Source organism: Rhincodon typus, chromosome 5, assembly GCF_021869965.1.
Source record: "Rhincodon typus isolate 14 chromosome 5, sRhiTyp1.1, whole genome shotgun sequence".
Classification (NCBI taxonomy): Eukaryota; Metazoa; Chordata; class Chondrichthyes; order Orectolobiformes; family Rhincodontidae; genus Rhincodon; species Rhincodon typus.
In genome coordinates, this window is record NC_063336.1 from 98,841,659 (window position 1) to 98,865,612 (window position 23,954).

The 23,954-nt window shown below is 40.6% G+C and overlaps 1 protein-coding gene across 1 annotated transcript in view; it reads right to left on the minus strand.

The window, feature by feature from the left end:
- Window positions 1-312: 312 nt before the first annotated feature.
- LOC109931853 (peroxidasin homolog) overlaps window positions 313-23,954 on the minus strand; it is a 235,116-nt gene continuing 211,474 nt past the window's right edge. The window contains exons 19-22 of the mRNA XM_048597105.1: window positions 8,532-8,652; window positions 6,138-6,276; window positions 3,807-3,920; window positions 313-2,796 (exon numbers count right to left, since the gene is read on the minus strand). Coding sequence (XP_048453062.1) covers window positions 2,671-2,796; window positions 3,807-3,920; window positions 6,138-6,276; window positions 8,532-8,652 — 500 coding nt within the window. The 3' untranslated portion in view covers window positions 313-2,670. The remainder of the gene's footprint in view (window positions 2,797-3,806; window positions 3,921-6,137; window positions 6,277-8,531; window positions 8,653-23,954) is intronic.

Below are 23,954 nucleotides of genomic sequence, written 5' to 3' on the forward strand. Positions count from 1 at the left end.
AAAAATGTGGCATCACAAGCTGCAGGATATATTTAACGAGTCACAGAAAATCCAGAAATTGCTTTCCTGGTGTGTAAATCATTTCTAATCCTCTTGAAATGCTGAGAAAGTTCACACCCAGCATTTATTCCATAAGTTTCACTTAGGTAAATATTGATTCACATAATGTTATTGTCAGTGATGTTAAATGAAACAGAATGCCAACTGACACCATCTGAAAATAAAGCAGATTGGTTGTTCCATTGGCACCTGTAAAGGAACTACTTATTTGATGCACGCAACTGAGTGACACTAGGAAAATGACACTGCATATTTCAGATAATGTGGTCCGTTTAATTTGGTTCATACAAATGCATTACACAGTGCAAACATTTCTTTGGTAAATTTATTGTTTTACGCTATGTTCCTCTTCTGTCTTATTAAAGCAATATGGCTATTAAGACACTTGGTCTCAGAACAATGTGTACAAATCCAAAGACGACAACGGTCAGTATGAAAAACTACACCAGCACTGCTGTTAGGAGAGAGAAAAAATGCGAAGCAAAGCAGTGGAATTGCCTCATATTGTTCTGGCAGAACAACCCACTCACTGGTGTCAGAACCTGCAGAGAATCACTCAACACAGACGGAGGCCCTGTGGTTCAATGTACCTTTGCCTGCTGCTCGCATGCTCAAGACAAAAATAAAAAGGACATGCAAACAAAGAATGAAACCTAGATGACGTTATGTAAAAAATAAGCAGAGCAGATACTTAAATAAATTTCAATAAACAAACTGGCTCCTTTATATCCTAGAACCCCTGAAAATAAGACGGTCAGTATTATTAGGTTGAATATTTCAAAGTCCAACTCCTTTTGTAAATAGTTGGCATCTCATCATTTTTGCAAGAATGTACTTAAAAATAAATTTAAAAAACATGAGGGGTCTTGTTCCTGTTGTGATGCACTGATATTTTTTACCCCAAATCTTTTGTGGAAGTTAAAAAACATGGATTTGTAAAGAGGTCAGCATGTAAAAAATGTTTTTTTTTTAAGAAGTAACATGGGAATGTAGCCTTAAAATCAAATAGCACCATAAATGAAAGGTTGAGGTATGATTTTTCGATAAAAAAAGCTATTCGATGTCCTTCATTGATGGTTAAAAGTGACCAATTAACATCTGAGTAAATAAATAAAAAAATCTTCCCAACATTAAAGAACCAATGGTTAGAAATGTTAAATGACGTTTAATACTGTTTCACTGGTTAGTATAGCGTTTCAATGGATAATTAGGGAGCAAGAAACCCCTCTTGCGGATCTCCCTCCCTCCCCACCCCCACCATTTCTTATGTTTGTTTAAAATAACAAATTACTACAATGTAAAAACGTCCGCTAGTATATAAAAACAGTAATTCAAGAAAAAAAATTCAGAAGTGCAAAATGCCATAAATCCAATAAGGTGTAATGGTTCGAGTTGAAAATTCAGTAGCCAGGCCACAAAGATAATCAAAAAAATCAGATATCTTTTAAATGCTCTGATAGATTGACAAATGATTTGCACTCATTGTATAAAAACGCTGATATATAGCGCCAGTTAGTGAAACAGCATGGGCAATTTTTCAATGTAGTATGTACACCAATCTGCAAAATTAGTAGGCATCTATTTATCAAACGTCCAAACAAGTATGAGTAACAACTTCACATTAGTAACTAAAGGATGAGCCTACATACATGTCTCAACACCTGGGAGAGTGAAATTACTTTGGCCCAAATTCTTCCAGCCAGTGTTAGAACCCCTTTATCTGACACTGACCAGACAAACGATTACCCACACAGTCAGAGTGTTGGGGAGTGGGAAGCGGGATGGTCGGGGTGGGGGTGGGGTGTAGTTTCAGGGTCAGCGAGGCAGTCAGAGGATGAGTTGAGGGTGATTTGGAAGGGTGAGGTGAGTCGAATGGTCAGGGCCAAATGCGGCAGGCGTCGGGGGTGGTCATAATATCAGTCTATAGATTTCAGGGTACGTCCGATCGCTAACTGTTTGGATACCAGAAGATCTGGGCCTTTAGACTTTAAGCACGCAAAATACCTGGGGCTCGAGAACATAATGAAATATGTAAAACCACTGCTTTAATGTTTCTTTCTCTCCTCCAAAACATTGTCTCACACCCATTCAAAACAAAAACCTGCACATAAAACATATATACGATGAGCTAGAGAAGTTCTTGAGATAGTTTTTGCCTTTAAACAAATAAAGTAGTTTGGAAACGTTACGGTACGTTATCTCCTCCTTATTCACTATAGCGTTTTATACAAGAAATTACATGTAGCACCAATTTTCATTTTGGCATTTCTAACCTGAGAAGCTTCTCACCAGGAAAAACATTGACAGACAAACTGAAATCACCCTGTCATACAACACACTACTTCCCTTTCAATGCTTTTGCATTGTGGTTTTCATTGCTAGTACACACATGGTACGTGCATATAAAATGTTGTTGATTTAAAATCAGTGAAGCATGCATTTGAGCAGTTTCTTTGAATATTTCTTGGGATTTCTTCAAATTGATGCTTTCTTTGCAATTCTGACTGAATACTCGTGGGTAGTTTTTTGAAAGCACACTGACGTCCAGACATCACAATTCACTGTATAACTACCAGGCCAGTCCATCTCCTCCAGTCCTGCAGTGAGGCTTTAGGACCGTTCATTTTGCTTGCTGGTTTGTTCTGCACAGACTGAGCAGCAAGCTCCCTCCATCTTCACAGGATCAGTACATCTGACTGGTGGACATGTTTCAACAAAACAAGTAAGCTGTCCTGCCTGCAATGCAAAACAGAAAGAGATTTTATTCTGAGTCCAACTGAAATCAAATCAAATGCTGCACCCCAGTAATCCTCAAAATGCAACTAGTCTCTTCTTGCTTTCAATTGCCTGCTCTCTCACAGGAATTTAATACCAACCAGGTCAAAGGCACTAGTCAATATCAATTAAGGATTTTTTTTAAAATTTTCACTTCATCATCATGCCAATGCACATATAAACTGTATACTTTAAGAGGTTGAAAAACAACTGAATGAAAAAACATGCAAGTTATGAAAATCCAAGTAAACAGACAAATAGAGCCAGGTGATAAAAAAACATGTTGAATTTTGCAAGAATTGTAAAAATGCGATTGAAATAGCTGTAAATGCCTTTCTGTATCTGAATGCACATCCCTACACAATTACACTTTGCCTTGGGTGACATTAGGACTATACCAACTCCTCCACCCTGGCATGCCCTGTTGAACACTTGGGCAGGGGACACAAAATCAAGACAGCAGCTCTTAAAAGGGCTGTTGCATGTCATGAGAAGGGATGCTGTGGTGGTAGCCCAAATGTGAAACAATTGGCGATCATGGTACAGCAATGACTTGTGGGTGAGAATGCTCCATGGGAAAGAAATGCAGCTACTGCTTCTGCTAATCTCCTAAAAAAAAAAGGTTGGTGATCTTACTGCAGCTACAGGTTAGGTGAAGTGCAAATGTAAGTTGCAAAGGCTGCAGAATTAGCTCTATTGTCAGTTTAATTTCTCTTAATTTTGGGACCAACTCAAGCAACATTTAGGAGATCAACTGCTACATGACAATATTCCAGGCTCAAAGCAGAGCACCAGCATGATCCTGAGGAGAACTTCAGAATAAATCTAGATAATTTTGTACGACTCTTTTTGATGGGCCAAATGCAATTTCAGATATAATTTACCCAAATGCACCCTGAAGATATCTGTTGGAATTCACTGTGCACTACCACAAATTCCTCTGATTTAATGAAGAATTGCAGCAATTGTACCTTGCATTTGCAGGTGGTGCATGAGTCCTCCTTCCACTCTTCTTTGTCAGAACGTTCTCTTGCCTGTCCATCAATGCATCCAGATTTATGGAGTTGCCCTTCAAGTTTTTTAATCTGTAGGAAAATATGAAATAGGCAATCAAGGAGACATTTGAAAATAAAGTGAAGTGAATACTATCTGCCACTTATTGGCCATATCCAACAAAGTCAGAAATTGGGGTCAACACAATGTCTTGCTAGCGCAGCAAAGGAACATCATATCGGAACATCATGCATATTAGAAGAATGGCACAGCACTGAGGTCTAAGAAAGAAAATTACTTATTCTCCTTTGCAATCATCCATACTTTGATTCCATTTGTCTGCAAAACTAGACATCAAAACCATTATTGCTGTTAGAAAAAAGATAACACCTCAGCAGAAAGTCATATGTGAGATAACTGACAACAATGCTCACACATTACACTCAAGTATCAATCGTTGGTCACCTTCATGGACAATTGATTAATATTTTTATTATGAAGTGTGGTAAAACCCTTTTAAGGTTAGAAGGGAGGAAGTCATACATGGAATCCATAAATATCTGGCTGCTGATATCGCTTGCCATGATGTCTAGATCTTAAGAATCATTGCCTGCTTTTGACACACTTGCTTTAGAAGTCGTAGCACTGGTGCTACAATGTTTAACTGGGAAAGAAATGATGGTCACCAATGTCACCTTGCTTGTTGGACTATTAAAGGAGTACAGTTCGTCCTTTAGTTTAACTGCATTGATTACAGGACTTTGGAGTAATACATGAGATGGGGAGTAATACTGAGATGGTGCCAGACATATTTCCATTCATCTACCAGCACAGGCAACATCTGAGGAAGGAGGGCTGTTTGGGAAGATGCAGGAAGGAGTTGAGGGCAGGGAGCAAGTTTCTTTACCTTTATTCGCCAACTTATTTTACTGCTTTTGGGGCTGGGTCTTTAAGAAGGTTGTAAAAACCCGAAAGAACTGCAGATGCTGTAAATCAGGAACAAAATGTTCTGAGGAAGGGTCACGAGACCCGAAAGGTTAACTCTGTTTTCTCCTTCACAGGTGCTGCCAGACCTGCTGAGCTTTTCCAGAAACTTTGTTTTTGTTCCTTTAAGAAGGTTGTGTTCATTCGATTATCTAATACCCAATGTCTTACTGGTTGCCACTTAGAAACTGGGTCCCAACATTATATTTTTAGAGTTACACTTCTGTACTTAAAAAGAAGTGACATAAACCAATTTCTCCACCATCTATGTATTCTCCTAGATTGCTGTTTCTTCACTTCTAAGAATCTTAACTATTTGGAGTATATTTTCACTGCTTTCTTTCTACCCAAACATACTAATATATATTTTTCTGCACACAGTTTTTACTCGATTCACATTGCACTAACCTTTCATCTGTGACGATGCTGTCATTTTAATAAAAGGTTATTTTATCCTGGATTTTTTTTGAACAGAGATTGTAAAGGCAGAGGTACAAACTGGCTGCGGAAGATGGCCTAAGTCAACAACCAGAGGAGGCCTTTAGGTTTTTTTAAAAACACTTGTAACAATGGAAGGGCAGTGGCCAGTTCCCACAGACCAAGCTTTCTAGTTTTTTTTAGCTGTAGCAGTCAGAAGCCGTTTGGTCTCAGAAGAGTTGGAGCTTCAGTAAAATGATTCCTAGCTGCTACATTCTCTGAAATCTCTCGCGATGTTGTTCTCTACTGGATTGGAGAATTGCCTGTAAGAATCTGTGCCTGAATTTGCCTTTTTGCCAAGGGGTGTGTTTCCTTTATTCATTTACAGGATGAGAGTGTCGCTGGCTCAGCAGCATTTATTGCCCATTCCTATTTGCCCAGAGGGCAGTTAAGAGTCAACCACATTGCTTATTTATGGGATGTTACTATATTGGAACAGTTAATTAGTAATTGGTACTGAATCTATTATTCTGTTAAGTTTTCCAACAGTTGTTATTCTAAACTCTTTCTTTTGTTTGTATTTTAGCTATACTGTGTAAATGAATTGTGTTCTGCTTAATGTCAAGTGGCTTGGCCAGTTGCATCACATCTGGAACATGCACTTCACATCTACCTTTAAAATAAGAAAAAGTCAGGTTCTAGGCTACCTTCTTAAAATATTTTGAGGGGGGGTCTGGTCTGGTCCATAACCCATCACTCTTTGCATTTTACCTCACCGTTTACTATTCTTGCTAATTCCGATCTGGGATACTTGATTCCTGTTTCCTTTCGGGCCTGTTTCTACATCAGTTAATGAAATGAAAACCAAGGAAAACTAAAAGTCTTGTTATCTTTGACAGTATTCCCACCTGATTCTGAAGACCAATGATAGTTTTCTGTATTTCAGACACAAAGTCCTGGAAATCATCCAAGCTAGCCTCATCCTTTGCAGAGGCAGATTGTAATGTCACAGTTGCATTTTCGTTGTGAAGTACACTCGTCAAAGAACTACAAGGACATAGTAAAATACAGGATCGTATTAGTAACAATTAAGTGTCAATGAAAACATACTATGCCTCAATAATATGGCTATTCATAGCTGCTTAAAATAATACAACAGAATCCATACAGTGTGGAAGCAGGCTATTCGGCCCATTGAGTCCACACTGAACCTCTGGAAAACGTCCCTCCCAGACTCATACCCCCTACCCTATCCCTGTAACCCTGCATTTTCCATGGCTAATTCACTTGGCCTACACATCCCTGGACACTATGGGCAATTTAGCACGGCCAATCTACCTAACCTGCACATCTTTGGACTGTGGGAGGAAACCGGAGCACTGGGAGGAAACACATGCAGACACGGGGAGAATGTGCAAACTCTACACAGACAGTGACCTGAGGGTAGGACTGAACTCTGGTCCCTGGCGCAACAGTGCTAACCACTGAGTCACCGTATCACCTCCCCCCTGTGCCATCGTGCCACCTCCATAAATAGTCATAATCATAAATGAACCGATCAATTTCATAAAACAGGATCATTGGGGAGGATAACACCCATATGAGTTTGTTCATCCAGAAATAATTTAAAAGATTTCTACACTACTGCATTTACTGGAAAATTTAAAAAGAAAGTCACACATCTGCATTTCATCCTTGCACAGAGTCCATGCAAACCTTCTACATAACTCAACACGTATTGATAATTAAGGTCTTTGCTGTACCCAGTACAAGGGAAGACTAAACAAAACTTTTCAAATTTTTAGTCACAAAGGGATCATGGGACCCATTGATGTACAGTGGATGACGAAGTGAAAGTATCTAACAATAGATCATGTGGGCAACAGTGGGAAAATATGCAAACTCATGTCAGGGATACTACTTTGGAATCTGCAGTGGAAGATTTCCTGAAATGAGCTATAACTTGATGAAAGTGCTTTTGTGAACCCTGCCTGCGCCAAATCTTTGAAAAAGCTATCCCATTAGTCCTTTTCACCTGCTCTTTCTCCGGAGCACTGCTAATTTTTCATTTTTCAATTATACACATACAATTTCATTTTCTGAAAGTTATCATTGAAACTGTTTCCATCATCTTTTCAGGAAGTATATTTCAGGCTACGTTAAGCCACTGTATAAAAAGCGCTTATCCCTCTACTGGTTGTTCTCCTTTTGAGCTTAAATCAGGTCATTAATGCTCCTGCAGTTTCTCCTAACTAACTCCAGCAAAACCCTTCAATATTTTGAACACAGTTAATGAATCTCTCCATCTTCCCTGCTCTAAAGGAGATTAATTTGTTTCTCTAGTTGCTGTAATAACTGAGGTCCCACTTCCTCAGTCCCGTTATAAGAAATGTCCATTGTATTCTCTTCACATCATTCCAAAAGTATGGTTCTCACAATTAAATGCATTATTCCAGTTGAGACCTAACCAGTGATTTCCAGACAAATGAGAGCAGACTTAAAATAGGTATCATTTAGGACTGCGTTACCCTCATTTTGTAATGAGGAGTCGTTTGAGGCAGATTAATACGAACAACCTCGATCCCTTGAGAAGTTCTAAAGACATTTGATGACTGTCATCTGAGCCACGATAAATGTCTTCCAAACATAACGTCTCCTAACCAGGCATCGTCTCCATTTTACCGTGAATTAAGAGGTAAGTATCACAGTTAAACCAGGGCATAGCTCTTACAACATTCCTCATACTCGCCATCTTACCATGTGCTTCTACCTAACACTGATTACAACAGTGCTAATCTTTTAAGAATTCCCTTCATAACACACAATAACAGTATTCAGACTTGGGTACTTCAGCTATCCCAGCATGAACAGAGCGGTCTACATTCATTGATATGGAACGACACAAAACCAGACTGCAATCAACTCTCCAAAAACGTGTCAGGTGCTGTTTTAAATAAGATGTCCAAATAATCTTTTAAAAGAAGGAAGACCCAGCACTTTTGCAATGCAAGTATGAGTGGGTAACACATGAAGCCATAACAATGTGCTACTTTGACAGAAAATCCCCCTAATTCCAAAAAATCATTAGCAGATTTTCTAGATTGTTAACTCAGACTAAATTGGGATGAGGAGCCAAAGATCACTGATTTGAACAGTTTAGAAGTCTAGGCTGTTGCCTTATCAATCCCAGCTTTTGCTACATTACTTGAAGAGCTTCATAACTGATTCTCTGTCTCTGACAACCTTCTCATGTGCAAATTAACAGACCATGCCACAGAACTCTGTTGTCAACTGAAATGAACCTGGAATGCGTCAGGTTTTTCAATTTCCTGAAAGGTGACTCATCCCGGAAGCTGTATTCAGGTGAACGTCTGCCACGGAAGTGGTGTGACAGCGCATTGAATTGCCCTCTGGTTCTGCAGTCTGGAGAATAAAGTAAAATTTTCTGTTAAAGTGCTGTCTTAACAATAAAAAGAGATTATAAAAACACTACTATCATTGAATACGTGCCATTTTCAGACATCATAACCCTTCGTTAATCCACTGGTTGACAACTGAGATTGTTAAAACTTCTAATTCTAAATCTATACTCGTAGCCCATTCTCAAAAATATTATCACTTTCTTAGAAGAAGTCTTAATTTTATGCATTTACCTCCTCCTTTCAAGTCCACTAGCTTCTATTGAATAAAACAGCGTCGCACATTGTTTCGACTCTGATAATCTTGAATTATAAATCTTTTAAATTGTAAAACAGACTCACAAACAAACATGCACTTTGGCCTCAAATGTAACAACATGGCCATAGTTTAATAGAATTACTTCATAATAGCTCATTTGTCATTCGCCTTCAACAAACGTGTTGTGGGAGGCTAGGGCAGAAATTGCAGAGGTCCTCTGCTTCATCTTTAGCCACTGGTGAAGATATGGAAGACTGGAGGGTGGCTAATGTTGTTCCATTGTTTAAGAAAGGTAGCAAAGCCAAGCCAGGGAACTACAGGCCAGTGAGCCTGACATCAATGATAGGCAAGCTGTTGGAGAAGATACTGAGGGACATGATTAACCGACATTCGGATAGTCAAGGTCTGATTAGAGATAGTCAGCATGGATTTGTGCACGGGAAGTCATGTCTGACAAATCTTTTAGAGTTTTTTGAAGAGGTAACCAAGAGGATGGATGAGGATAGGGCAGTGGACGTTGTCTGGATGGACTTTATTAAGGCCTTTGATAAGTCCTGCATGGCAGGCTAGTCATGAAAGTTAGGTCGCATGGGATTCTGGGAAAGCTAGCTAATTGGATTCAAAATTGGCTCGATGGTAGGAAGCAGAGGGTGATGGTTGAAGGCTGTTTCTCAGACCAGAGGCCTGTGACTAGTGGTGTGCCACAGGGGTCAATGCTGGGACCTTTGTTATTTGTTATGTACATAAATGATCTGGATGTGAATATACAAGGCATGGTTAGTAAGTTTGCAGATCGTACAAATTAGGAGGTATTGTAGACAGTGGGGAAGGTTATCAAAAATTACAGAGGGATCTTAATCAGATGGGGAAGTGGACTGAGGGTTGGCAAATGCAATTCAATCCAGGTAAGTGTGAGTTGTTGCACTTTGGAAAGTCAAACCAAGGTAGAACTTACACAGTAAGTGGTAAGGTCCTGAGGAGTGTTGTGGAACAGAGGGACCTATGAGTACAAGTACATAGTTTGTTGAAAGTGACATCACAGGCGGACAGGATGGTGAAGAAGGCATTTCGCATGCTGTTCTTCATCAGACAAGGCATTCAGTATCGGAGTTGGGGCATTATGTCACAGTTGTATAAATCATTGGTGGGGCCGCACTTGGAATATTGTGTATAGTTTTGGTCAGCCTGTTATTGGAAAGACATAGTTAAATTGGAATGTGTGCAAAGATGATTTACACGGACTAGTAGGCCTGAGTTATAGGGAGAGGTTAGATGGGATAGGACCTTACTCCTTGGAATGTAGGAGAATAAGGGGTGACCTTATTGAGTTGTATAAAATCATGAGGGGCATAGATAGGATGAGTGTAGATAGTCTTTCTCCCAGGGATGGGGAAATGAAAACTAGAAGACACGGGTTTAAGGTGAGAGGGCAAAGATTTAAGAAGGACCTGAGGGGCAACTTGTTCACATGGAGAATGGTGTGTATATGGAATGGGCTGCCAGAGAAAGTGGTTGAAGCAGGTACAATAGCAACATTTAAAAAACATTTGGATAGGTACATGGATGGGAAGGGTTGAGAAGGATATGGACCAAATGCAGGCAATTGAAATTAACTGAATGGGCACCATGGCCACCACAGACCAGTTTGGGCTGAAGGGCCTGTTTCCACGCTGTATTACTCTATGGCTCTAAGACTCTATGGCTGTAAGAAAGCAACATTCCAAGTCTCCTTTTAACACATAGCCTTGACTTTCAGATGTTTCGAGTTTATTGCTTCCTATACATTGAATCTATGGAAAAAATATTAGACTAATCACTTACACAAAATGTTAGCTTGCACTTATATGCATGTTAAAACTTTCAATAATTAGAAGTATGATTAGGAACTTTCAAAAAAATTGTGTCAATTTTTGTGAAGGAATGAATTTATTAATCTGATTTTTGTATTGTTATCAGAAAATCAAAAATGTAATCAGACCAGCAAATTGATAGACATGTTCCGGAATATTCCAGGCACCTTCACTTGCAAGACGAAATACAGTTATGGGTAGCTTAAAGGTGTTAGGTTTAAAAAGAGCCGAGGGTGTGAAAAGCACTTTTTTTGAAACACAGAACCAAAAAGCAGTTTGTTCATTAGTGCTTAAAATACAACAGCACAAAAATTATTTAAAGCTGGTTCACTATGCTAAATCTTCACTTGAAAGAGTTTCCTCTGCTTTTCATTCTTGTATCTTGGTCTTTTAACATGAATGAGTTATCTATTTACTTAGCTCCATGGTTCAAACTTATGACTTAAAAATAAACTTTGGCACCAGCATTTTATTGTAGTTCAATAATGAATGACTGACTTGCACAACATTTCTTGTAGCTGTAGGCAAGATTATTCCAGTTAGATTCCAGTTAAACTTGAATCCGATTTTAAAGACTATAAGGGTAGAGTCTGTAGCAATCTGTGTCATGGGAAGTATGAGGTATTTGAATAGTCAAGCGAAAAAAATGGATTCAATCAGAAGTAGGACTGGTCTGACTACCAAATGGTTTTACAAATTGGGCTCTGGGGAGTGCACATGTCTGAACACGTAGGTGTGGTAAAATATTTTCAGAAATGCACAGACTTTACACATTAGGGACATTTTAAAATGATGGCCAACAATTCCTGGCATAGGAAATTTTGTGAACTGTAAATGAAAATAAAACGGAGCTTCTTGAAGAAATTTGTTAGCATCTGTATAACAAATGAAGACAATGCAAAGTGTTGAAGGTTGTGCTCATGGAACAGAACTGGGAATGCAGTTCCACTGTTTGCATGTGTTGCTTGTTATAGGATAGGCTTTTGGAAATAAAATTTGTTTGAATCAACCCCAAAAAGGTGCATCAATAGATTGAGCTCACCCTCCTACTGCAACAGCATTACTTACACCTGGCACCTCTGTGACTTTTTCATTTCAACCCATTTTAATTTGACACCACACAGCACATGTATAACCTATTTTACTGAGTGCTTCAAAGGATCAGTCAAGGTGCTGCAGCCACTTTACAAACTCATTCAATCTCATCATTTCACTTAAAAGAAGTGGCTGGTGAGGTAGTTAGTACACTGGTTTGAAATTCCAAAATTCACCTGATTCGAGGAAGTCCGATTAAATTGGAAGACAGAAAATGCGACTCCTTTATTCAAAAAGTGAGGGTGACAGAAAACAGGAAACTCCTGGCCAGTTAGCTAAACTATCTGTCATAGGGAAAGTGTTCGAAGCACTTAGATAATTCAAGGTAATCAGGCAGTCAACAAGGATTTTTAAAGGGGAGTCATGGTTAATCAATCTGTTTAAGTTTTTTGAGGGAGTAATATGTGCTATGGAGAAAGGCAGACTGATAGATGTAGGATAGATGTACTTAGGTTTCCAAAGCGAACTAGATAAAGTGCCTAATCAAAGGAAATTGCAGAAAATAAAAGCTGATGGTGATGGAGCAATATTTTGGTTCAGTTAGAAGATTGGCTAGCTGACAAGAAGCAGACAGTAGGTAAAAAGTGCTACGTTCTGTGTATAGACCATGTCTTTTTAGTTTTGCGCTTTTTAAAAATTGTGGACTGAAACGAGAAAGACAAGGGTTCTGAAAATCAGGTAGTTCGGGGATTTTTCCATCCATCTTTTAAAACTTTAATTTTTGTGACAACCCTGAGAATAATGGGGCAGCACATTACCCCATCGAGCATGAAGAAGTCTGGGGGGCTCTTCTAGGATTGGATTAGATTAGATTTAAATCAAACAGGAGGAGAATTTGGATGTGGTATGACTAAGTGACACATATGAAGGAAAACATCAGCTTCTGTCCTTTGTTTAAGGCATGGCACTGGAAACTGCGAAGGATTTCCTGCAGATGGCAGAGTTGTCCCTCGTAGTCTTAAAGGATCTATCAAATCCCAAGTTGATTGACTTGATTGAGTAAGCAGCAGTATGTACAATCTACAAGAGGTACTACAGAAACAAGATTATTAGACAGTACCTTCCAAACCCATGACCACCACCACCTAGAAGGACAAGTGCAGCAGATACATGGGAACAAGTTCCTCTCCAATCCACTCACCATCCCGACTTGGAAATGTATTGCCATTCCTTCACAGTCATCAGATCAACATCGTGGAATTCCCTTCTTAATATTATTGTCAGTCTACCTGTAGCACATGGACTGTAGCAATTCAAAAAGCCAGCTCACCACTATTTTCTCAAGGGAAACTAAGGATGGGCAATAATAAAACGCTGGCCAGAAAGCAACACCCACATCCCTGAGAGAATTTAAAGAAATACTGGAGATGGCATTTCCTGGCAGAGCCAGAAAGACAGAAATATTTAGGATGCTAGCAAGCACTTGGGTTTAGAGTAAATGTAGAGGAGGAGGAGGAATATTTTGGAAAACGAAATGTTGGAATTATGTTTAATGCGCAATTAAAGCTGCTGGAGCATGAGAAGAGAATGAAACCATGTGAGTAAGAGAAAGATCAAGAAGAGAAATGAAATTGAGAAACCTAGAATTAGATCACAGAATTCCGACAGTGTGGAAACAGGCCATTCAGGCCATTGAGTCCGATGAGCATTCCATTCAGACCCACACCCTTTACTGCATCCCTGTAACACTGCATTTCCCATGGCTAATCCACCTAGACTACACATTGCTGGACACTATGGGCAATTTAGCATGGCCAATCCACCTAACCTGCACACCTTTGGACTGTGGGAGGAAACTGGCGCACCCAAAGGAAACTCACGCAGACACAGGGAAAACGTGCAAACTCCAGACAGTCGCCCGAGACCGCAGTTGAACCGGAGTCCCTGGCGCTGTGAGGCAGCAGTGCTAACCACTGAGACACCATGCCGCCTTACATACAAGAGATATACAGGAAAGAAATAAAGCAAGACAATGTGAATATAAACTTAAGATGATGCAACTAAAGCAACAGACGTCAAATACTGATGTAGGCCATAGTGTGGAGAACCTGACACATTATTTGAGATCCAGTAGCAAAAATTACATTTGCACAGGCCCTACCAAAGTAGCGATGAAAAGGCCGTGGAGGGATTCTTCACGTTACTTGGGAAAATGGCTAGGTAAAGGTATTGGGCAAATGAGGACTGGATTTTGCTCATTCAGCATAACTCGTCAGGTAAATTTAAACTTCACTGCCAGAGGAAGCTTCTCAGGATTATAACACTATAGACAAAACATGAGTTAGTGCCTGAGGGTCTTTGTTTGTAACTTAACTTTTCATAGAATCCCTACAGTGTGGAAACAGGCCCTTCGGCCCAACAAGTCCACACCGACCCTCACAGCATCCCACCCAGACCCATCCCTTAACACTACAGGCAATTTAGCACAGCCAATCCAGCTAACCTGCACATCTTTGGACTGTGGGGGGAAACTGGAGCACCTGGAGGAAACCCACGCAGACATGGGGAGAATGTGCAAACTCCACACAGACTTTCGCCTGAGGCTGGAATTGAACCCAGGTCACTGGCACTGTGAGGCAGCAGTGCTAAACACTGAGCCACCATGCCACCAACTGTTTGAAGAGTAGGAATTCTCCCCTCACTTCATAGTATCATTGAATCCCTATAGTGTGGAAACAGGCCACGTGGCCCACTGAGTACACACCGACCCCCCAAAGAGCATCCCACCTAGGCCTCATGTCAAAATATATTACCAATGGTAAAAACACAATTCAGAAATAAAATAAAAGTACATTTTGCAATAGTAAGGCTTCTCCCTCTTTTGTTTAACTAAGACAAATGGGAAAGTTGCAAGTTCATTTACAAATTAAGATCTCAGACAAAGCAGTGCTGGATTTCTACAATTCACATCAGCCACCTTCATATTTAGTCAGTTTTCTAATCCTTATCACCATTAAGGGACCTTTGATAAACATCCATGGGATGGACTTCAGTTGAATGTCTGACCGTGTTTCACTGTGATGCCCCCCTTCCCTGTTATGAAGGGTCATGCATACAAGAACACCACAAGACAAACTATCAAGAGGGCCGGCTGTTACCGTATCTTAGCCCAGAATATATCTGCACCTTGCTAAGAAGAAAAACTGAAGAAGGTTAAAGCGAAGCACTATGAAGCATCAGACTTAGAATGAGGTAGGACAGATGGAGAGATAACGGGCTCTGTGATGAATGAAGAGTTCAGTACATTAGCTTTTCACAGACCTAACAGGACTTTGCAGGGGCTCAAGATGGAAAGCCATAGAATATGATTTTTAAACAGTTTGGAAATAAATTAAATGCCTGGCAGACTTAAACTGTGGTTCTTTGACAATTGCCTTTGCTTTCAACAAGTGAAAATGCTTAAAAGTGCATCATGCTTTCAAACTCCTAGCACTTCCAAATTTCATTAACGAAGAGAGGAAATAAGTTTGGACTTAAGCAGAAAATGGGTCTGTTTGGTGTGACTTTCTCTTCAAAATAAAGCATATCCTACTCTCACAAATTCCTAAATTCATAGAACATTGCTTCTGAAGATACAATGTCATTGGAAATTACCAAGGAAAATGGCACTGATTGTTTCTACATATTGCAATATTATACTCGATGGGAAAGAAACAAACTTAGTTAGCCTTTGTCAGAACATTAGAATAGAATATTTGTCACAAGCATATTTACGGTCAGTGAATCTAGGTTCATTGATTGCAGCAGAAATTGTTTATTAACACTATCTGCAGTGTTACAAAAGCAAGAATACAACGAGAATACTGGGAAAAGGAACATTTTACTTAATAAGATCCAGAAATTTGGAACACTTCAGGTAGAAAGTGAAGAATGTTGATCTACGTTTCTATTTAAGACATTGAATAATTAGCATATTTCTGCTATTTGGAGTTTGTGCTCAAGTAAAGGCCGGTCAATGAGAAATGGCATGCTTTGGCAGGAAGGAGGAAGATAATCTAGACCAAAGCTACTTCTTAGATAAAGTAGAGAATAAGATTAACGTGAAGCCGTTTACATTTTGAGCAGGAGAGGGGGGATTAAATCCTAAATAGGAGTCTTCAACATTACAATGCAAAAGCAAGTTTCCTTTTTCTCTTTGTTTAGGAGTGTGCTTTCTGCCTACTTCGTTAATATATTAAACTCAATCTGTCACAGAACGACTAAGAGCCTGATATCAATTAAACAGCTGAGGGTCAGTTTCCTCGGGTTCACTCGACCTGGCGGTCAAACAGCTCCGGAAGGTAAATGAGTTTTATTACATTCGTTCTGGGCCAGGAGTAGTGGAGATGCCTCCTCCCCCAACCCACTGTCGACCAAAATCTGATCCCACTAAGTGTGAAGCACTTTCTCATCATGACCTGCACCCTGTCCCACAATAGGTGACTTCCATAACTCCCACCACAACAGTGGCAGGGGGTGGGGTAGCATGGTGGCTCAGTGGTTAGCACTGCTGCCTCACAGCACAAGGGACCCAGGTTCAATTCCATCCTCAGGCAACTGTCTGTGTGGAGTTTACACATTCTCCCCATGTCTGCATGGGTTTCCTCCAGGTGCTTCAGTTTCCTCCCACTGTCCAAAGATGTGCAGGTTAGCTGGATTGGCCATGCTAAATTGCCCATAGTGTTCAGGGATGTGTAGATTACATGGGTTATAGGGGGATGGGTGGGATGCTCTGAGATTCAGCATGAACTTGTTGGGCTGAAGGGCCTGTTTCCACACTGTAGGGATTCTATGATGATCTCCAATGGACACCACTTTCAACTCTGAACTGAGCACACTCCCCTCACACCCTACACATTTCTCACCTCCCCTTAAAGATTACAGCCAATGATTCCAATTTACAGACACCCACCATTCACATTTCTTCTTAGGCACTGACATTAAGAAAGACAACAAAGCAGTTTGAGGATCCACATGCAAGTTTAATTCATAGCTCTGTGTTTTAGAGGGAACCTGACACAAACACTTCACCACAGCCACAGCAATGCCGGTCAGTGCAAGCACCTCAGTAAAGCACATTCTAAACATGTTTCCCATTCATCACCCACACAGATGCACGGTGTCCAGCTGTGCTTTCATCAACCAAAATACATCTGACATATCTGCAAACCCAGCTCCAATAAATAGCCCCATTCTCAAGAAAAGTCTGGAGAAAAAAAAACAGTTTCCATAGCAACCATGGGAAACCCAGACATATTTCTTTACATCTTTTGTCAGCCATATCCTAGCAAGTGCCAGATGATGACTAGACTACTGAATAAACAAACTTAAAATATATCTCACAGAATAACTCGTGCATTAAACAATTAATGCTCTGTGTAAGATTCATACACAGGCTACACATGAAACAGCAAATTCTTTAAATATCTACACAACTTAAAAAAGATTGTGGATATAGGCTTTGGTCTGCTTCAGCAAAAATTATATGATTAAGGCCACCCTGGAAGACAACAATTCCATTTTATGGTATGGAATTCGTCACAAATGATGACCTCAACATTAATCATCGAAGTATTCTGGTGGTGATGTAGTATTTTTATTGTTTGATTGTATGGTTCGATACGTTCTCACAATCTCAGTTTCTCTAGGGTTCCTAACTCTGCTGGAAATAAACCACTCTTCATTACATACCTTTTCTACCTCCAACTGCTCTGTCTCCATGTCCTTGCCACTCGTCAGGGATATATATATCTTCACAGGATCCGGGATCTATTTGAATCAACCTGTTTGGAGATGTTATGACACATCTCTGGAGCTGCTGGGATTTGAGCCTGAGTCTCCTGGCTCAGAGGTAGGGCACTTCTATTGCAAATTAGGGTCTCTGGAAAGTATCTCCAAGGAGGATGAGAACCTAATGCCTGAATAATTTCTTGGGTTTCTGACTCCTTATGAGCACTCTTTCATGCTATTTGTAACAGCAATGCCCTAATCGGGTAGGAGGCAAGCTTCTAGCCTAGTTAGAGGCACCATGCAGCTTCAGCTGCCTGCACAGTGCCAACAGCAAAGATAAACAACTGTCATGATACAGCAGAAGACAGAAGAGAGAGAAAGGAGGTAGAGGTAGGTCTGGAAGGGAATTCCTAAAAACAAAGGAACAGAATCAATTGAGGCCCAGACTCTGGCTCTGATACAATTATCCACATTAAAGTTTTCAAGAAGGTTAGTAGCTCGGGTTGTGGATGAGGTTGCAGACTTGCTCACTGAGCCAGTGGGTTTGGTTGCAAATGTTTCATCACCCTGCTAGGTAACATCATCAGTTTGCCTCCGGTGAAGTGTCAGTATTCTGTCCTGCTTGTTATTTATATGCCTTGGTTTGCTGGGGTGGATGGTATTACTTCCAGTTCTGTTTCTCAGTGGTTTGTACACAGGGTCTAATTCAATGTGTTTGTTGATGGAGTTCCAGTTGGAATACCAGGAGTTCCCTGGCACGTCTCTGTTTGGCTTGTGCCATTATGGATCTGTTGTCCTAGTTGAATTCGTATCCCTCATTGTCCGTGTATAATGAGACAAGTGAGAATTGGTCGTGTCTCTTGGTGGCTAGTCGGTGTTTGTATATCCGTATTGTCGGTTTTTTCCGGTTTGGCCTATGTAGTGTTTGTCACAGTCCTTGCATGGTATTTTGTATATTACACTGATTTTGGATTTGGGATCCTTTACGTTTGTAAGTAGCTGCCATAGGGTGGTTATTGGTTTGTGGGCTACTGTGATACCTAGGGGTCTGAGCAGTCTTGTGGTCATCTCTGAAATATCCTTGACGTATGGTAGCGTCATTAGTGAGTCTGGTTCGTGTTGTGTCTTCCTGTTGTAGTCTATCTCGGAGGTAACAGCGGATTGTGCCTTTTGGGTATCCATTTCTTTTGAAGACTCCATATAGGTGCTCCTGTTCTGCTTTGTGTAGTTTCAGGTGGCTGCAATGTGTTGTGGCTTGTTTGAATAGTGTCCTGATGCAGCTCCGTTTGTGGGTGTTAGGAGGTTGCTAGTGTAATGGAGTATCTAACATTATTGGTGGGTTTGATATGTAGACGACACCTTTGTGATTATTAAACGCACAAAACTAGAAGAAATCCACTGACACATAAACAACATCCTTACCAGGATAAAATTCACAAAAGGAGAACAACAACCGATTACCCTTCCCGGACATAATGGTAGAACGCAAAACCAACGGGGAACTCCAGAATAGCGTACATAGAAAGACCACACATACAGACCAGATAGTCAATTATACCAGCAACCACCCCAATGCCCACAAACGGAACTACGTCAGGACACTATTCAAACAAGCCACAACACATTGCAGCCACCTGAAACTACACAAAGCAGAACAGGAGCACCTACATGGAGTCTTCAAAAGAAATGGATACCCAAAAGGCACAATCCGCTGTTACCTCCAAGACAGACTACAACAGGAAGACACAACACAACCAGACACACTAGTCATCCTACTGTACATCAAGGACATTGAAACCTCACAATTATTCACTGCTCACCTCACTATTATGCATCCAGGCTCCACAGTGCCCTTCTCGATCAATAGTTAAGTGGCAAAGGTGGAATTGCTTATCAGTCCTGTGATCTTACACAGTTGATGCAGACTACTGTATTTAAACCCGAGCTGCTCACCTGTTCACATGCTGCAAACCAGGGACTGCCATTCAAAGTCAATGGTTCAACCATTAATATAAAGGAGCTTGTGGTGAGAAAGCTAAGGAGGCAGTGTGGTACCAAACAACAACATATCCAGCCCCTTGAGGTTCAGTGTTCGCTGTTTACAAGTCAGATTTCAATCCAGCTGGTGAAAAGGGGAAAATCGGACCATTTATTCTTGATGTTGAGAATCTCATGAACATCTCATTTTCATTCTCACCATTTCCCATGCCACTCAAACACTGGGAAAATGCTGCCGTTCATGTATGTTGCTGGTATTTGAAAAAAAATGCAACATATTTTAGATCCTTACGTCCCTACAGTTATGAGTAATTGCACATATTCATTGGAACAAGTACCTTTATTGGCAGTGATAAACCTTATTGGGAAGTGAAGAGTTTTTTAATTAATTAAAAATTAAGTAGAAGTTATTAATTAATGAACACATGAAAAAGATGGCAGGGTAGTTGATATACTGTGCTTGCAGGATCAGGGTGCCTCTACACTCCACTGTGATTCAGGGCAAACACATCTGCAGTAATGGTCTGAGGCTGCAGGAATTTCAGCCCAGAAGTCACTGAACTGAAGGTCCAACTGGAGAAATTGCAGAACAGAGGGAGAGGGTAAGTTACCTAGAGACATTATTCCATGAGTCTGTTTTATGCCCCTAAAGATAAAGTTTACTGATTTGGTCAATGGCCAGGGAATGGATGGAGTGACTGCAAATGAGGCAGCCAAGGGGACCCAGTGGGCTACAGTGCGGAAGCATCGGTCTGTGCAGCTGTCCAACGTGTTTCGAGTTTTTTCAGCTTGTCTCGATGAGACTGAGTGCTGCATGGTGCAGGAGTTAACTGACTGTGACATCTTTGCATAGAAATGGCAGGACAAGGAATGAAGTCCTGAATAGTCAGTAGGAAGAGCTACGTACAAAATTAAGAAGCAGAACCTGAAAATGGCGGATTACCTGAGTCATGTGCAAACTGACATGTTGCAAGTAAGACTGGAGAAATGAATGTGTGTTTCAAAGATGGTGAGAGAGAAATGGGTTCTGGTCCGTGGGGCACTGACACTAGCCGCTGGGGAAACTGGGACCCTGGTGTCAGAACATCCTGCACCTGAACCGTACTGGGACCAGTGTTCCACCTAGCCTTGTGACGAGGGAAATAGAGAGGGTATTAAACTAAACAGTGTGGGCAAGGGATCAAACTCAGGAAGAAGTGGTAAATCAAAGAAAAGGGATGAGGCAATGTATAAGAACAGAAATGTATTAGAATGGGAAAAGTTTAACAGAGCATGACAGGAAGAAACAGAGAGTACAAATCCAAGAATAAATCAGTAAATCAGGCGAGAGTTGACAAATAATAGAATGTAAAACTAAAGGCTCGATATCGAAATGCGCAGTCTTGGAATTAAACTGACTGGGCGAAAAGAAATAAATAAGTACAATTTTATAGCCATCACAGGGACATGGCTGCAGGATGATATTGGGTTGAATCTGCACATTAAACACTACAGGAGATTTAGGAGGGACAGAAAGCCGGGAAATGCTGGAAGAGTGTGTTGGTTAATTAATGGTGGTATTAGAACAATTGAGGGGGGGTGATCTAAGTTCAGGAAAACAGGATGCAGAAGTAATTGTGTAGAAATGAGATATAATAAACACAAAAAGTCACTTGAGGGAGGGAGGGAGGTATAGGCCTCCCTAACAATAACCACAGGGGGATGAAATATAAAGGAAGAAATAATTTGAGTTTGTCAGAAAGTATAATCACAGGCTATTTTAATCTACATAAATATTGGAAAAAGTCAAAGTTAGTCCAGACGAGGAGTTTATAAATTGTTTTCAGGGCAGTTTCTGAGAAGAGCATACCCTAGAGCCAGCGAAGACGATAGCAGGGCAAACTGGATTGGATCCAAGATACAATTAATTAATATTTAAGGCATCCCTAGGTAGAAATGGTCATAATGTTTAAATTTTACATTCAGTTTGAGGGAGAGAAGAATGGGTCCATGATTAGCATCTTAAACTTGAAGAAGGGCAATTATGAGTAAATGTAAGCAGAGTTAGCTAAAATGAACTGGCAAATTAGTTTAAGGGACAGGTCATTCAAGATGCAGTGGCAGACATTAAAAGAATTATTTCAGAATATGCAGATTTGACACATTCTGGAGGAGGAGGCTCCACAAATATTCCCACCCTCAATGATAGAAGAGCCCAGCATATCAGTGCAAAAGATAAGTCTGAAGCTTTTACAACAACCTTCAACCAGAAGTGCTAAGAAGATGATCCATCTTGGCCTCGTCCAGTGGTCCTCAGCATCATAGACACCAGTCTTCAGCCAATTTGATTCGGTCCATCTGATGGTAAGAAATGGGTGGAAGCACTGGATTCTGCAAAGGCTATGGGCCCTGACAACAGTACTGAAGACATGTGCAACAGGACTTGCCACTGACCTAACCAAAGTTATTCCACTACAATTACAACACTGACACCTACCTGACAATGTGAAAAGTTGCCTAGATATATCCTGTACAAAAAATGTAGGACAAATCCAACCTGGCCAATTATCACCACATCAGTCTGCTCTCAATCAGCAGTAAAGTGATGGAGGCTGTCATCAACGGTGTTATCAAGCAGCACCTACTCACTGATGCTCGGTTTGGGTTCCACCATGACCAATCAAATTCCTGACCTCATTAGTCTTGGCCCAAACATTGACAAAAGAGCTAAATTCCAGAAATTAGGTGACAATGCCAGTCCTTGACATCAAGGCTGCATTCAACTGACTGTGGCACCAAGGGGCCCTAGCAAAACTGAAATCATTGGAAATCATGGGGCAAACTCTTTGCTGGTTGGAGTCACACCTGGCACATAGGAAGATGGTTGTGCACAAAAATGCCAGGCAATGACTATCTCCAATAAGAGACACTCTAATCACTGCCACTGTTACCATCACTGAATCCCCCACTATCAAAATCCACAGTGTTATGATTGACCAGAAACTCAACAGGATTCTTTATATGAATATTGTGACTATAACAGCAGGTCAAAGGTTTGGAATACTGCGGCAAGTAACTTACCTCTGACTCCCTAAAGTCAGTGCAGCATCTACAAGGCATAAGTCAGGAGTGTGATGGAATACTCCCCACTTGCCTGGATGGTGCAGCCCTAACAACACTCAAGAAGCTTGACACCATCCAGAACAAAGCAACTTCTTGACTGGCACTACATCCATACGCATCTACTCTCTCCACCACAGATGCTCAGTAACAGAAATTCACCGAAGATCCTCAGACAGCACATTCCAAACACATGACCACTTCCATCTAAAAGGACAAGGGCAGAAGATACATGGGAAGACCACCACCTTCAAGTTCCCCTCCATGTCACTCGCCATCCTGACTTGGAAATATATTGCCGTTCCTTCACTGTTGCTGGGTCAAAATCCTCAATTCCCTCCCTAAGGGCAGTGTTGGTCAACCTACAGCACATGGGTTGCAATGATTCAAGAAGGCAGCTCACCACCACCTTCTCAAGGGGCAACTAGGGACAGGCAATAAATGCTGTCCAGTCAGTGATACCACATCCCACGAGTGAACAAAAAAAATGAATGGCAGCTTGTAGTCTGAAGTATTTGCATTGATGGGCAGCTGGATCTTCAATTTGGGCCAGTGCTGTGCAAGACGCAAGGTTCAGGCAGCGACAAGCAAATGCCCTTCTGTTCCTCAGTAAGTGAGCAAGAAGGGAGTTAGAATGCCCATGTGTATAATTAATGAGGCGAGCAGTGGAAGATTGCATGAGAGAAGTCACCATGGGCTATAGTAGGAAACTCTCCAAGAAACTTTCCCAAAATTACACAAGCCAAAAACAATGGAAAATTCAGCCCATTAACTTTGTCAAAAATAGTTACTAAATGCTTCATTTGAATTCTGATTCATATCTCCAGAAGAGATTGCCTGTGATTTAATATCTTGTGAACTATTTAGATCAATGTTTTTCTGTGGCAAGGTCATTGGAAATGTCAAAATATGATCAGTAATCTTTAATGATGTTAGATCAATCTTTTGTCAAACTCATGGGTCAATAGGTAAGATTGGTAGTTCTTTGCCCCATCCACTATGTCCTCCAAAGTTCAAATTTGAACAGGGGATATGTAGGGCCATGGGAAGTCATGGAATACTGGCTTCAATTGTATTTTAGCCATTTGTGATGGAAGAACTGTTTAACAAAATGAACAATGTCAACTTTTCAGCACAATGCACTACTTTTGCGTTTTGGTGCCCTCAAGCTCCAGGAACGCAATTAATTCAATTATTAGCACTGTGCTTCTGCCTTTTAATGAAGTAAAATTATTTCAGAATTGCACATATCATACCTTTGGTGTAGGCCAAGCAAATTGAAACATTAAAATTACA